Raw genomic sequence first — 16300 nt, 5'->3', positions numbered from 1 at the left:
TTTCAGTAAATTCCCATACATATGCTCTAAATTCTGGTAAGTTTCACACTCTGTGTCCTGTTGCTCTATAGCGTCATTCTGAATAAAGCAGCAAAGTTCCATGTTACAATTTAATTATCTCAAAAAGTAACCTGTTTTCAAGCATTGTCTTCTATTGGTACCTTAGTATAGATTAGTTAATGAGATTAGTCCTAAGTTTCCCTAGCAGGACATCAATGTGATGGGCCACAGGAGAGTTACTTTTTTATGACAGAGGAGAATTTGGGGGAGATCTGGAAACCATAGGTCTCTGCCCAAGTAAAGCAGATCTAGTTAAGTCAGGACTTTGAGAGGTTCAGGGCAAAAAGCAATGATAGTGGTTGGATTGCTGAAAGGAAGAAATCTAAACGATAGGTATCATTGGTTTAGCTGGTGTACTTATTTAAAGCAGTACCTTTGCTTTTAGTGACCATCCCAAAGAAAAACTCATCTGAACCCCCATGGCCTCAGAGGCTGAGCACTGTTCCATTTTGGAAGGGGAGTAAAGATATCCATAGTTTGGGATGCAGTCATTCTGCAAGATGTGTCATATCCTTGCTGTATGCTCTGACCTAACCTGACCAAGATGCAGTCCTCAGCTGTCCCTCCCTTTACTATAGGGGCTCTCCTCAGAGGAGCACAAGTGATTTCCCAATAGCTTCCTTATTTGTCTGCTTTCTTTCCAGTTGGGCCAAGGCCTAACAACCAGCTCAAATTTACACATTTTGAAACAATGTGTTTTAGAAAGCAATCTAATAGTCCCCACTTTCCCCAAAGTTGCTAAACAGCACCAGTAGGAGAGAACCATCTCACTGCAGTCAGACTGGGACCACAGAGTCTATCCCAGGTAAGATACTAGTATAGCTGGGCTACTATGACCAGCTTTATAGGATTGATTTTTTTATGGTTGGGAGGTACCCAAAATGGTCACCTAGTCCAGCCCCTGGCCTTTAAGTAGAATTTTTTTCAAACATAAACTCTTCAAATTTAATTTTTAAATGAAAAATGCAGCTGGAAACGCTCCATGAAGCCTGGTCATTTGTGTTGTAGCATTTTCTTGAGGAGCCCTAAAGCCAGCTTTGCTTTGGACTGATTTTCTGTCGGTTTTCAGCCAGGAACACAATGTGTTTTAAGGATAGTTGGTTAGAAGTCCAGCCACCTTGGAAAATCTGGGATAGGAGAGGGTAGAGTACAAGGTGGCTTTTCTTTCTTCTGTGATTCCTTGCATTCTGTGTTGGCCCTCTAAAAATGCAAGGGGAGATTTGAGTCCCACATCTCATTGTTAGAAAAATTTAGGCCCAACGAGACAAAGTAGCTTGTGCAAGGACATATCAGAGCTTGGGTTATGACTCAGTGATCCTGCCCCCAAGTTTTTTTTTTTTTAATTCTTTAGTAAAAATTGTATATATTTAAGGTGTACAACATGATGATTTGATACGCATATGCATATTGAAAAGATTACTACACTCGCCCTGGCTGATATGACTCAGAGTGTTTGTCGTCGTCCCATGCACCAAAAGGTTGCCGGTTCAACTCCCAAACAGGGCACATGCCCAGAGGCAGGCTCAATTCCCGGTAGCAGGGTGTGCAGGAGGCAGCCTATCAATGTTTCTCTCCCACATCAATGTTTTTCTCTCCTTCTCTCCCTTTACCTTCCTGTCTCTAAAAATCAATTTAAAAATCTTAAAAAAAAAAAGATTGCTACACTCAAGCTAATTAACATCATCTACTCACATTGTCACTATTTATTTTGTGGTGAGAGCACCTGAAATCTATCCTAACTGCAACTTTGTACCCCTTGACAAACATCTCCCAATTTCTCCCACCCCCTGCCCATAGTAACCACTGTTCCATTATGTGCTTCTTTGTATTCAACTTTCAAAAAATTTTACATATAAGTGAGATCATGCAGGTATTTTTTCTTTCCATATCTGGTTTATTTCAATTAGCATAACATCCATCAGGTTCATCCATATTGTTGCAAACGACAAGGCCTCTACCCACACCCCTCCCCCCTGCAATCACCACACTGTTATCCATGTCCATGAGTTCTCTCTCTCTTTTTTGCTCAACCCCTACAACCTACCCCTACCAGAGCTATCTGCCTGCTCTCTATCCTTAAGTCTGCAGGACCTCATTTTTTGTTCAACCTCACCTGAGGATATTTTTCCACTGATTTTTAGAGAGAGTGGAAGGGAGGGAAGGAAGGAGAGAGAGAGAGAGAGAGAGAGAGAGAGAGAGAGAGAGAGAGAGAGAGATCTTTGTGAGAGAGACACAATACATTGATTGGTTGCCTCCCACATGTGCACCCACCGGGGCCAGGACTGAACCTGCAACCCAAGTTTGTGCCCTTGACCAGGAATTGAACCTGTGACCAGGCCGATGGATGCTCTAACCACTTATCAACACAGGCCAGGGCTGCAGGGTCTCTCTTTTTTTAAATCTTTATTGTTGAAAATATTACATATGTCCCCCTTATCCCCCCATTGTCCTCTTCTAGTCTGCCTCCACCCCCTGCCCTGGGTCTTCACCACCATGTTGTCTGTGTCCATGGGTTATGCATACAAGTTCTTTGGTTGATCTCTTCTCACCCACCCACCCTTTCTCACCTTCCCTCTGAGATTCTGCAGTCTGTCCTATGCTTCTATGTCTCTGGGTCTATTTTGTTCATCAGTTTATTTTGATCGTTAGAGTCCACATATCAGTGAGATTAAGTGCTATTTACCTTTTTCTGGCTTATTTCACTTAGCATAATACTCTCTACGTCCCTCCATACTGTCTCAAACGGTAAGATGTTCTTCTTTTTTACTGATGCATAGTATCCCATGGTGTAAATGTATGACAGCTTTTTTATCCACTCATCTACTGATGGGCACTTGGACTGTTTCCAGATATTAGCTATTGTAAATTGTGCTGCTATGAACATAGGGGTGTATACATTCTTTCTGATTAGTATTTTAGGTTTCTTAGTATATATTCCTAGAAGTTGGGTCACTGGGTCAAATGGCAGTCCCATATTTAATTTTTTGAGGAAACTTCATACTGTTTTCCATAATTACTGCACCAGCCTGCATTCCCACCAGTAGTGTATGAGGGTTCCCATTTCCCCACATCCTTGTCAGCACTTGTCATTTGTTGGTTTGTTGATGATAGCCATTCTGACAGGTGTGAGATGATACCTCATTGTCATTTTAATTTGCATCTCTCAGATGATAAGTGACTTTGAGCATTTTTTATATGTCTCTTGGCCATCTGTATGTCCACTTTGGAGAAGTGTCTGTTTAGGTCCTTTGCCCATTTTTAACTGGATTGTTTGTCTTCCTTTTGTTAAGTTGTATGGTTTCCCTATATATTTTGGATATTAAACCTTTATCAGATGTATCATCACCAAATATGTTCTCCCATACAGTGGGCTCCCTTTTCATTTTGTTAATGGTTTCTTTTGCTGTGCAGAAGCTTTCTATTTTAATGTAGTCCCATTTGTTTATTTTATCATTAGTTTCCTTTGCCCACAGGGCCTCTTTTTATAGGCTGAATGATATTCATATATATATATATACCGCTCATAATTTCTTTATCTATTTATTCATCAGTGGACACTTGCATTATATATATATATATATATATATATATATATATATATATATATATATATATATCTTGGTTATTAAGGAAAAAGCTGCAGTAAACATGAGAGCACAGTTATCTTTCCAGGTACCAATTTTATTTCTTTTCTGCCCCTAGTTTTAACATAAATAGCACACATTTTGAAGTACAAAAGCTATTTTTCTGAGTTGCCTCTCCTAATAAATAGCTATGTAACATGGCCTAAACTTTTGGGACATTAGTAGCTTCATTTCATTATTTTCTCCCCATTCCATTAGGGACAGTAGAAAATGAAATAAGAATAAATAGGAAGATGTTAGATTTATTGTGTAAAACTAGTATTAAACATTAAATAAGTGGTTTATTTTTTATTGTTCTACTAGAAGCCCAGTGCACAAAATTCGTGCATGGTGGGGGTGTGCCTCAGCCTAGCCTGCACCCTCTCCAATCTGGGACCCCTCAAGGGATGTCTGACTGCCCGTTTAGGCCCGATCCAGGTAGGATTGGGCCTAAACGGGCAGTCGGACATCCCTCTCACAATCCAGGACTGCTGGCTCCCAACTGCTTGCCTTCCTGATTGCCCCTAACCACTTCTACCTGCCAGCTTGATCACCCCCTAACCACTCCCCTGCCAGCCTGATTGATGCCTAACTGCTCCCCTGCCAGCCTGATTGCCCCTAACTGCCCTCCACTGCAGGCCTGGTCATCACTAACTGCCCTCCCCTGAAGGCCTGGTCACCCCTAACTGGCCTCCCCTGTAGGCCTGGTCCCACCCAACTGCCCTCCCCTACTGGCCTGATCACCCACAACTACCCTCCCTTGCAGACCTGGCCCCTCCCAACTGCCCTCCCCTGCTGGCCATCTTGTGGTGGCCATCTTTTGTCCACATGGGGGCAACCATCTTTGACCACATTGGGGCAGACATCTTGTGTGTTGGAGTGATGGTCAATTTGCATATTACTCTTTTATTAGATAGGATCTTCCTCTCTTTTGCTTTTCCCCCATCTCCTATTGAGTAGAGTAATTGACTCCAATGTCAGGTTACTCCGAAGACTATTGTAAGAAAGACTCTCAAGGTCATGCTTCCACTGGAAAACCTCCCCCTGAGGTTGCCTTGCCTTTGATCCCTTTATGGGGGTCCAATTTAAAACTCAATTCACATTCTTTTGAGACAAAGTAATTGAAAACTAATTTTCCATTTGTTATTGCAAAGATTCACCAGCTCCTGTAAGAATAATGGCAAATATTATTTTGTAGATCATCTAGTTTTCTTTCATCAAAAAATACTGAGATTTTATATAATTAGATCCCAGGGGACAAATGGTCCTGCTCCTGTCCTTTCCCCAGTGGATTTCATTCAGTCCTCTCTACTAGCTGTAGCTGTCTGCTTGTGTGTATTTGGGGCAGGAGCAGGACTCATAGACCAGACCAGAGGTCAATTAGTATGAGTGAAATTCTTTCTAGGAGTTAAGGCAGCTTCTTTTTAAGGCAAAATTAAGAAATTTCCTTTGTAGCCTGTAAGGAGTCATTAATAAGTAGTTAACATCCAAGGGGTGAGTTACTCAGAAATTGAAGCTAGATAAATTTATATAGCAAAGTATGTAATCGAGTTAGTTACCAGAGTCACTGAAGCCAAAGAATGTGTGATACCAGTTTTCTGGGTATTTTAAGCAAAAACATTCTAGAAAGCAAGACAGCCTTTATGTTCTATTGGTTTTGGTTTTTTAATTGAGTGGTCCCTTCCTTGTTATAGGTTTGATATGATTGGCATCCACCTTGATAGTGGCTAGAAGGGAAGATTCTAGAATCAGTCAAACATCAGTGCACATTGAAAGGAAATTAATTAGAAGAAATATTTTAATATTGCTATTCGCCCTTTCTCTATAACTGTCAACCAAATTCACGATCAACAATGACAGATGGAAACACATGTGTGCGATTGGCACCAGCGAGAGCTTTATATATATAGATAAACTTGCTTAATTAGACCTGTTTTCTGATTTAGCTAAACTTTTTACAGCCCAGTGAAGCACCCCAACTTCTCTTTCAGGTAATTGTCAACAACACAGCAGTAAATATCAGCACAGACCAGATTATTATTGTAGATCACACAGGGAGAACAAAGGGTAAAATACTTAACTGCAGCAGTGTTTGACTATATTCTGTGCAGTGAGAAAACCTGAAGTCATTTTCAAGGTCCACCATTTCTTACTTCTTTTCAGTCTGGTCAAGTTTCTAAGCTTTCTAAATCTCTGTTTTCCTGCTAATGAAAAGAAAACAGGATTCCACCGAGTCTCCTATCTACCTACTCCAGGACTTCTTCGAGGATCAAATGAGATGAGGCACAGGAAAATGCTTCACAGACATTTGGTTGAAGTGTAAATGTTTTCACCTGGCTATAAAGCAAGTCATGTTCCTGGGCTGAAGATAACTGCAAGGAGGCTGGTCATGACTAGGGAAAGGAAGCCAGGCGTTGCTTTGTGACGTCATTACCCGGCACTCACAGCGACTATTTCCAGGCTGGGCTGGGCTGTGGGCTGCGGGCTTCATTTTGCGCCTTGGGGTCTTGGCAGTGTCGGCTATGATATGGTGGGGTGTCACTTCAGGGTGGTGGCGGGGCCTGTGTCCCACTTGGGGGAAGCCAAGTGTTGCTTTGTGGGTGCCAGGTCTGTGGTGCCGTTTATCTGTAAATGGCCAGTGCGCATCACAGCAGCTCCTGAGTTGAGCATCTGCCCCCTGGTGGTCAGTGCGCATCATAGCAACCAGTTGGATGGTTGGACACTTAGCATATTAGCCTTTTTTATATACACTGAGTGGCCAGATTATTATGATCTCTGAATGCATAATAATTTGGCCACTCAGTGTATGTCCTATATAATAAAAGGCTAATATGCAAATTGTCCCCTCGACCAGGAGTTTGACCAGCAATATTATGATCTCTGAATGCATAATAATCTGGCCACTCAGTGTATATATATATATATATATATATATATATATATATATATATATATTAGAGGCCCAGTGCATGAATTCGTGCATGGGTGGGGTCCGGCCAGCCTGGCCAGTGGGAGGGATACAGGGATATATGCCTGTATCCCTCCCCCTGGCCAGGCTGGCCGGACCCCACCCATGCACGAATTCATGCACTGGGCCTCTAATATATATATATATATATATATATATATATATATATATATATATATATATATATACTGAGTGGCCAGATTATTATGCATTCAGAGATCATAATAATCTGGCCACTCAGTGTATATAGACGGTTTTTCTTCTGACAGGACTCCCTCCTTCTAGGCAAGTTAATACCTTATTCTTATAGATCTGTTAGCTCCATCAATGCAAGGTCCTTGTCCTTCTTATCTGGTCTCTCTCTAACACCTATCACAGAGAGCAGTTGTTCAGTAAATGCTCAGCAAATGAAAAAAAATGGATGATGGTCATGTCAGTTGCTATTCTTGTCTGGCTGCTTTAATATAAGCATATCTCAGAGATACCATGGGATTTGTTCCAGACCACTTTAATAAAGCGAGTATCACAATAAAGCAAGTTGTAATCTTTTTGCGGGTGGAGGCTCATGCCTTCAATTTATATATATAAAAACACACACTTATGGAGTGTAATAAAGTGAAGCACAATAAAGCGAGGCATGTCTTATTTTTTCATCATCAGCCACTGAATTAGGAACTATCTTTTAACTCCCTCAGTGTGGTACAGCCCCATCTACTGTTGGGATTTATGAAATTCTTTGCAATGATGCCAATACTTGGTATGTTTTTTTTTTCTCCACCCTGTCCCAGAAGACTCCTTACTCCCAGTGAACAATAAGGTAACCAGCAAGTCGTGTGAGTACAATGGGACCACTTACCAACATGGTGAGCTGTTCATGGCTGAAGGACTCTTTCAGAACCGGCAACCCAATCAGTGCACCCAGTGCAGCTGTTCGGTAAGTCCCTGCATCTTAATGTCCCTGCTAGCCCCTACCCAATAAGAAAGCTTCCTCTGTACTAATACCTTTAGTTTGAGCTTGCATTGTAGGGTGTTTGAATGGAAGATGAATTTCATTTAAATCATAGCATTCCTGTCAATCCAGACTCCCTGAGTTCATCCACCCTGAATAACTCTGTTGAAGAGTTCAGACCCAGTCATATTCTGGTCTTAAAGCTTTGGGACTGCTTAAAGGACAGTGATGAATTGGTGGTCTTGATATGCACTTTTTTAAAAAACAGTAGTTATACCATTAAAGCCTTCATTTGAAGCTGTAGGGATAGATACTATGGGTAGAAAAGTCACTGGCACTATACAGGGGTGGGCAAACTTTTTGACTCGAGGACCACAATGGGTTCTTAAACTGGACTGGAGGGCCAGAACAAAAGAATGGATGGAGTGTTTGTGTGAACTAATATAAATTCAAAGTAAAGGAGCGGAGGGGAGAGCAAGAGAACCCTCCACTCTTTCGGCTCCGCGGGCCGGATAGAACAGCCGAACAGGCCGGATTCGGCCCGTGGGCCGTAGTTTGCCGACGGCTGATAGGACCATTCAGTGAAATTCACAAGAAAATAGGCAGTCTCTTAGTTTCATCTCTGAAGTATTCCATTAACCAGTTCATCCCTGGTTCCCTGCAATGAGAACTCTCTTGACAAAGCATGATTGAACCTGTGACATTACTTGTCAAAAGAATGTATATACTTAAGCAATGAAGTATACTGATTATATCTTCATCTAATTGTGCAGTCCAGAGAATGAAATAGATAGCAGAAAATGGAGTTGAATGAGTATTTAAACTGAAGTGTTAGGGAATGAAGTTAAATGTAGAAACAACTGTTTTCCCTCTAAGGGGAATTTAATGCTGGATTTCCAAGAGTGATTATAATTCACAAATATGAGTTACAGTGATTTTCAAGTTCAAGATTGTATGCTTCAGACATCAGATGCCTTGAAAGATCTAGATCCATAGGGGTTTTTAGTAAAAATACAGTATCTCAGTAGTTTGGAATAATTTGGTTGTGGTTGTGCCTTCCTGACCTTTCAGAAATCCTTCTAGCCGCAGAATTATATGCTTCTAAGAACTAAGAACAAGGCTTAAAAAATAATGTTTGGAACATAGAACTTTAGGGAATGAAGATTATTCAAAAACAGACATAACAGCAAGTAAATTTGATCCTCTCTTTTGCCTCGTGCTGGACTGAGCTGTCAATTCAGAACATTTGTATAGTTTTGTATTACCCCAGAGAGCTTGTATCCTGGGTTTGGAAGAGAGACTAGTGAGAGTTACAAAAGGTGGCTATTATGCAAATCCACATTCCCCGAAATCCCCAACATCCAGTTGAGGTATGATGAGGACCAAGGGATACAATGAACAAAGGACAGAGGAACAAGACTGTATTTGGTGATTTGGAGGCCTATGGCAGGTCCTTCCACGGACCACTTTGTGACATCTTAGACCAGGATGCATAATGAGGATTGATAATTCTTCTGTGTCTTAATCTCTGGTGTGGTAAAATAGTAAATAGAACAAAATAATACCTAGTAAATTTTAGGAAGTACCTAGAACTGACAGTGGGAGATGAGTGGGGAAGAACATGCCATGTTTTGAGCCTCTTCTCATCCCAGGTACCTGTCTAAGCCACCTTGTGACCTTAACTCTGTTTCTTCTTTACAGGAAGGAAATGTGTACTGTGGTCTCAAGACTTGCCCCAAATTAAGCTGTGCATTCCCTATCTCTGTTCCAGATTCCTGCTGCCGGGTATGCAGAGGTAGGTATCCCATCCATATCTCAAAACCCAATGTGCTGCCAATCTGAGTAGAAAGACTTAGAAGAGAGGAAAATATCTGCCCAGTGTCCTAGGGAAAGTGAATTTTCTGTCATAGCTTTAGTTTGTAGGGATGCTTTCCTACAGAAAAGGAAAAAAAAAATAAAAGCACTGATTTTAAGGGCCACCAGTTGACAGAAACCACAAGAGTGTGGCAGGAGAGGCGGGGTGGGAATCATCTAGTGTGAAAGTGCATGTCTTATTCTCTCTTTCATTAATCCCTTCTAGTTTGGGCCCCATATTATTATGTTGTAAAACACAGGCTATTTCCATGCACAGCCTTAAAAGACAGAATGGGCCTTGCAAAGCATTGACATGACCATTTTGAAGACTGTGCAGGGCAAATTTATATCCTATAAAATAAAAGGGTAATATGCAAATCGACTGGACAGTGGAGTGACTGGTTGTTATGACGCACACTGAGCAGGCAGGCAGGCAAGTGGTTAGGGGCGATCAGGAAGGCAGGCAGGTATAGCAATTAGGGGAAATCAGGCAGTCAGGCAGAGCGGTTAGGGATGATAAGGCAAGCAGGCAGAGTGGTTAGGGGCGATCAGGCAGGCAGAGTAGTTAGGGGTGATCAGGCAGGCAGTCAGGCAGAGCAGTTAGGGGTGATCAGGCAGTCAGGCAGAGGGGTTAGGGACAATCAGGTAGGCAGGCAGAGCAGTTATGGGCGATCAGGCAGGCAGGTGAGTGGTTAGGGGCAATCAAGCAGGCAGGCAGTTAGGGGTGATCAGGCAGGCAGGTGAGCAGTTAGGAGCCAGCGATCCCAGATTGTGAGAGGGATGTCCAACTGCTGGTTTAGGCCTCATCCCTGGGTGATCAGGGCCTAAACCAGAAGTCGGACATCCCTCAAGGGGTCCCGGATTGCGAGAGTGTGCAGACTGGGCTGAGGGACCCCCCTGCCCCCCACACGAATTTCGTGCACTGGGCCTCTAGTATATTCATAAAATACTATGGCTATATTGTGATAAACTCAATAAAAGCAATATGTAAAGCATCATTTTCTTAAATTATATCTAAAATGGAATAGTAATTTTCTCAAGCCAGTTTTTTCTTCTTTGACTTCCATTTATTTAATATTGAATGACACCACTTTTTTTTCTAGGCTTCTAAGAGCAAACATAACCACCATTAATTTCCCCTTTATTGCATTTTCTCAAATTACCAAATCTATTAGCAGTTATGTATCCCTCCTTTTCCCATTTTCCCTATGGCAGTATCTAATTTTGTCTTCTTTCCTTCCATCCAATCAACATATTTATTGAGCATCTACTGTATGCTCGGCACTTTGCTACGTAGAAGCTGAATACATATTGTTGAATATAGTGCACACACAGGGCACCTCAAAGACTCTATAGCATCTTTATGTGAATTACAAAAGGGATTCTCTTACTTAAGATACTTTGCTGCCATTTGCCAGAAAATCCTTGTGAATACACCGCCTTAGCTGTGGCACCCTTGTGGAGTACACAACCTGTAAAACCATATCTGGCATATGGAGCAGCAAAGATATGTTATTTGCTCTTATGGAACTTACATCTTACCAGAGAAGACAAATAATATACTAAAAGTAAAAAAATATCTAAATATGAACAGTTTAATTTCACTTGGTCCTCCATATCCATGTGGTATGCATCTGCAGGTTCAATCAACTACAGATTGAAGTGGTATATAGGCATACCCTGGTGTAACCTATATGTACTAGGTGTACCAGTTAATAATGCGGATTTCTTTCAATAGATGGAGTTACACATATGTTGGTTGATATATATGCAATTTGATATGTATGCTATTTTGTTGTATTAACAGCAAGCTTCAAAACTTCGTATGTCAAATTTTCTGAAAGTGTTAACATCATAGATTTTTTTTATTGTTTAAAGTATTAAAAGTAGTAGTACATATGTCTCCTTTTTTTTCCCCGTTGACCTCCCCCCGGCCTCCCCTACCCCCCAGTACATGCCTTTACCTGCCCGCCCCCCAGTGTCTTGTATCCATTGGTTATGCTTATATGCATGCATACAAGTCCTTCGGTTGATCTCTTACAGCGCCACCCCGCCCCCCCGCAACCTCCCCTGCCTTCCTGCTGTAGTTTGACAGTCTGTTCAATGCTTCTTTGCCTCTGTATCTATTTTTCCCTATTTCTTTCCTTTAAAAAATCTTGCCTCTGCAGACTAGAAATAAACACATAATAACAAAAAATGTTTGAGTCCCAATTTCAATGACCAACAGTTCTGAGTCCCCGTTTCAATGTCAAACAGTTCCTTATGTGTACATGTCAGCAATGATATCTGGATGGTGGGCACATGGTGGCAATGCAGGTCCAACCCTCTCTGGTTTGGTCCTAGGCAACCTGCTGCGACGCACAGCTGCTGACTGCTAACGTGGCAAGGCGTCGTCAGCATCTTCCATCTCTGGACTGTTTCTCCTCTTGTCTTCGTGGTTGGAGCAGACCTGTCAATTCCTCTCTGTTGCAGGAATCCACATGGTCTTGGAGTTGTTTTCTGAAAATATACAAACATATTCTCGACCAAAGGTTAATAAAGAGATCTTTTCTATATAATTGATTTGGGATCCTTTTTATTTTTGCCCAAACGATTTTCCTTTGTCTTATTTAGACACTATGTGTATTTTTCATGGGTGTCTTGCTGTTAGTATTACAAATGAAAATTAATTTTGTAAAGTAAAATTTTTCTAGATGTAATTTACTTATAGGATATTTTTCCTTACATGATATTACCCTACTATCCCCCCTTTTTTTGATTAATGGAGTCTTTTGTAAATTTTTCCTGAACATGCAAAGAACCTAAAGCAGTCATATTTTTGTGCAAAAAATTAAAATTTAAAGTTATCAAGACTGCATCATAGATATTTTTACGCTTAAAAAATTTCGTGCCCCCCCCCCAAAAAAAGAGCATTTGCAGGAAGTTTTAATTCATTACTTTATTTTGAAGAAAAGTGCTGCTGAATACTTCGGGAAGCTTATGGTGAACATGCTCCATCTCAAGATACTTGTGAACGCTGGTTTAAAGGCTTTAAAAGGATGATTTCGATGTGAAAGACAAAGAACGTCCAGGTCAACTGAAAAAATTTGAAGACCAACAATTACAAGCATTATTGGATGAAGATGCCTGTCAAACTCAAAAACAACTTGCAGAAAGATTAAACGTTTCTCGGCAAACAATTTCTGATAGTTTACAAGCAATGGGAAAGATTTTAAAGGAAGCAAAATGGGTGCCACATCAACTGAACGAAAGACAAATGGAAAACCGAAAAGTCATCAGTAAAATGTTGCTTCAATGGCATGAAAGAAAATCTTTTTTGCATCAAATTGTGACTGGTGATGAAAAATGGGTTTATTTTGAGAATCCCAAATGCACAAAATCATGGGTTGATCCAGGTCAACCATCAACATCGACTGCAAGGCCGAATCGCTTCAGAAAGAAGACAATGCTCTGCATTTGGTGGGATTGGGAAGGTGTGGTGTATTATGAGCTTCTAAAACCAGGTGAAACCATTAATACTAATCGCTACCGACAACAAATAATCAATTTGAACCATGCTTTGATCTTACTAGTAAAAGGACCAGAATGTGCCAGAAGACATGGCAAAGTAATTTTGCTTCATGATGACACACCATCACACACTTCAAAACCAGTTAAAAACACATTAAAAGATCTTCCTGGGGAGTATTAACCCACCCACCGTATTGACCAGACCTTGCTCCTTCAGATTACCACTTGTTCTGATCGATGGCACATGCACTTTCTGAGCAGCACTTCAAAACGTACGAAGAAGTGGATAATTGGGTCTCTGAATGGTCTGCCTCAAAACAAGAAAAGTTCTATTGGGACAGTATCCACAAATTATCTGAAATATAATTCTGGTTTGGTCCTAGGCAACCTGCTGCGACGCACAGCTGCAAATTATCTGAAATATAAAGTTCTATTGGGACAATATCCACAAATTATCTGATTGGGAAATGTGTAGCTAATGATGGACATTACTTTGAATAAAGCACTTTTGATGTTTCTCTTGAAATTACCGTGTTTTCTTTGATTACAAAATCGGCATTGTTAACCAGTACACCTAATATATATGGGTTATATGCAAATACACATTTTATATGAGGGACTTGAGCATTCTCAAATATTGGTAGCCATTGGGAGGATCCTGAACCAATCTTCCAGGAATTCTGAGGGACAACTGTACTATGAAGGAAATCAACAAAGGACTGATATAGAAAATAAGAGGTGAGGACATTTAGGTTGAACGATTGGGAAGGTCTTTCTGAGATATCATGTGGGTAGATTATTCTAAGCAGAAAGAAAAGCAAGTTTAGAGGCCTTGGGCAGAGAATAGCTTAGAGTGTTCAAGGAATATAAGGATCAGTGTAGCTGGAATATACTGTAGTGTTTATGGTCAAAATTGGCAGATGAGGCTTGAGAGGTGAACAGACCATGCAGGATACTCAAGGCCACAAGAAGGAGTTTGGATTTCAGTTCTTAAGTGCATTAGGAAGCCATTGGAAAGTTGTACACAGGGGCATGACATGATGCTGTTATGACTTTAAAGATCTCACCAGCTATTGTGTCCAAATTAGATTTGAGGGAGGCAATAAAGCAAGTGGAAAGACCAGGAAAAAGGTGAGTCTAGTAGTCTCACTAGTGTGGGAGTGTGCACTGGTCTAAGGGCACAGTGTAAAGTAGTGGTTCAAATGGAGCTTCTGGAGCTAGGCTACCTCGGTTCTCATCCCAGCCCTGCTACTCTCTACCTGGGTGATTATGAGCAATGTATTCAAGCTCTCTAACAATATTTAAATTAAAGATAAATTTAACACCTACCTCCAAATAGTTGTTAGGTTCAAATGAGATAATGCAGGAAGAGGACCTAGCATAGTGTCTTGCATATAGAGAGGATTTGGTAACAAAAAAATGGACAAATTTGAAATATATTTAGAACATTGGTTCTCAACCATGTCTACATATTGGAATTACCTCGGTATATTTATGTCCAGACCTGGGGGTGGGTGTGACAGAGGTAATTCCAGTGTGAAGACAAGGTTGAGAACCATTGAGAAGGAAAAATTATTGGATTTTCTGGTAGGGAATGAATATACATTACTGCCAGCTTAATTTTCCCAAAAGATAGCCTTATCCATGATACACCCCTGTTCAAAAGTCTTTATGTTGACACATATACTTAACTATATTCCAGCCATAGTTCTAAGCACTTTACAAACATGAACTTATTTAATCCCATGATCCCTATTTTATAGATGATGAAACTGAAGCAGGAAGAGGTTTAAACCTTGTCCAAGGTCCCGTATGTAGTTATTACAATATTATTGACTATATTCCCTATGCTGTACTTTACATCACCATGACTATTTTGTAGCTACCAATTTGTACTTATTAATCCCTTCATCTTTTTTACTATGTATGGTGCCAGGAGGATACTGGAAATATCAGGGGGCGGGGGAACATTTTGTAAAGTATGTGATTGTCTAACTGCTATGCTGTACACCTGAAACAAATATAAAATAATGTTGAATGTAAACTATAATGGAAAAACAAAATTGAAAAAAAAAACTTATCCAAGATCATGTAGATAGTGAATCAAGAAGCTAAGAATTAAAACCTGGCCATCTGGCTTTAGATTTCAGGCTCTTAACCAAGCTACTGTGCCACTGAAAGGAATAGTTAACTCCCTATTGCCAATAAAATGCAAGTCAATCCCCTGACTCTGACAATGAAGGCCTTCCAAGCTCTACCCTCAACTTACTTTTATAGATCCACATTCTTTCATTCATGCATCTCAGGTTCTACTCACATTGTTTCTGTACATTTGTATGTTTATTTTTCCCTGTGCCCCTCAATATGTCTCAAACTTCAGTGTGATTCAGAATCACCTGAAGAACTTGTTAAGATTCAGATCCTTGAACCATAATTATAGAGATTCTGATTCAGTGGATTTGGAGTGAGGTCCTAGGGTGTGTATTTTAATATATTTTTATTGATTTCAGTGAGGAAAGGAGAGGGAGAGAGAGCTAGAAACATCAGTGATGAGAGAGAATCATGGATCAGCTGCCTCCTGCATGCCGCTGACCAGGAATTGAACCCTGACCTCCTGGTTTTTAAGTTGACATTCAACCACTGAGCCACTCTGGCCAGGCTAGGATATGCATTTTAAGAGGCTCCATCGTCCATTCTGATGCAGGTGGTCTACAGACCACTGCTTTGAGAAACCAGTCCTAAGACCTTGTAGATGACTAGGGGTGGCCTGAAATGATGGTTTGCATTTTGGTTTAGTGCATTTAAATTGCGACTATTAGAAGTCTGAAACCTGAGTAAGCCAATACAAAAGTAACCAATGGCAGTCTCTGACTGGTTAGAGCATCTAGTTCCAAACATATGGCAAGCAACTTGGGGGTGAATGAGTGGAGGCTATTTTATGATGAGGAACTGGGAGGGAAAGAAGACAAAATGGCTACCTAGGTAACAACAGTAAGGGTTGGGAGAAAGGAGTGTTTTATCTTTCTGGAAAACCCTCTTTTCACCTCTGCTTGTGAAAATCCTGCCAGTTCCTCAAGCCCTACTTCAAATGCAGCCTCCTCAAATTCTAACACAAGTAATCCTCAGGCTATATTTTGATAAATACCAGCTGGAAGGTCTTTCTCCTTTCTCTGCCTTCCCAGCTCCATCCCTAGTTTCTCCTTCCCCAAATCCCGCTTATCCTTAAAAGGCCAGCCTAAATACCACCTCCTCCATGAACGTTTAAAATTTTTTTATTAAAGTATAGTTGTTAGTTTCAAGTGTACAACATAGTTATTCAACATTTATCTACTTATG

General features: G+C 40.7%; 1 protein-coding gene across 6 annotated transcripts in view; it reads left to right on the top strand.

The window, feature by feature from the left end:
- CHRDL1 (chordin like 1) overlaps window positions 1–16300 on the top strand; it is a 174861-nt gene that overhangs the window by 106015 nt on the left and 52546 nt on the right. For 3 of the 6 annotated variants that reach the window (XM_080652748.1, XM_080652746.1, XM_080652745.1), the window contains exons 5-6: window positions 7440–7585; window positions 9302–9395. In XM_080652748.1, the coding sequence (XP_080508874.1) occupies window positions 7440–7585; window positions 9302–9395 (240 nt within the window). The remainder of the gene's footprint in view (window positions 1–7439; window positions 7586–9301; window positions 9396–16300) is intronic. The other 3 variants (XM_080652747.1, XM_080652744.1, XM_080652743.1) reach the window with 1 other exon arrangement.

This window comes from Plecotus auritus (assembly GCF_963455305.1).
Source record: "Plecotus auritus genome assembly, chromosome: X".
Lineage (NCBI taxonomy): Eukaryota > Metazoa > Chordata > Mammalia > Chiroptera > Vespertilionidae > Plecotus > Plecotus auritus.
Note: the sequence above shows the minus strand (reverse complement) of the source record. Positions and strands in the feature narration are given on the sequence as shown.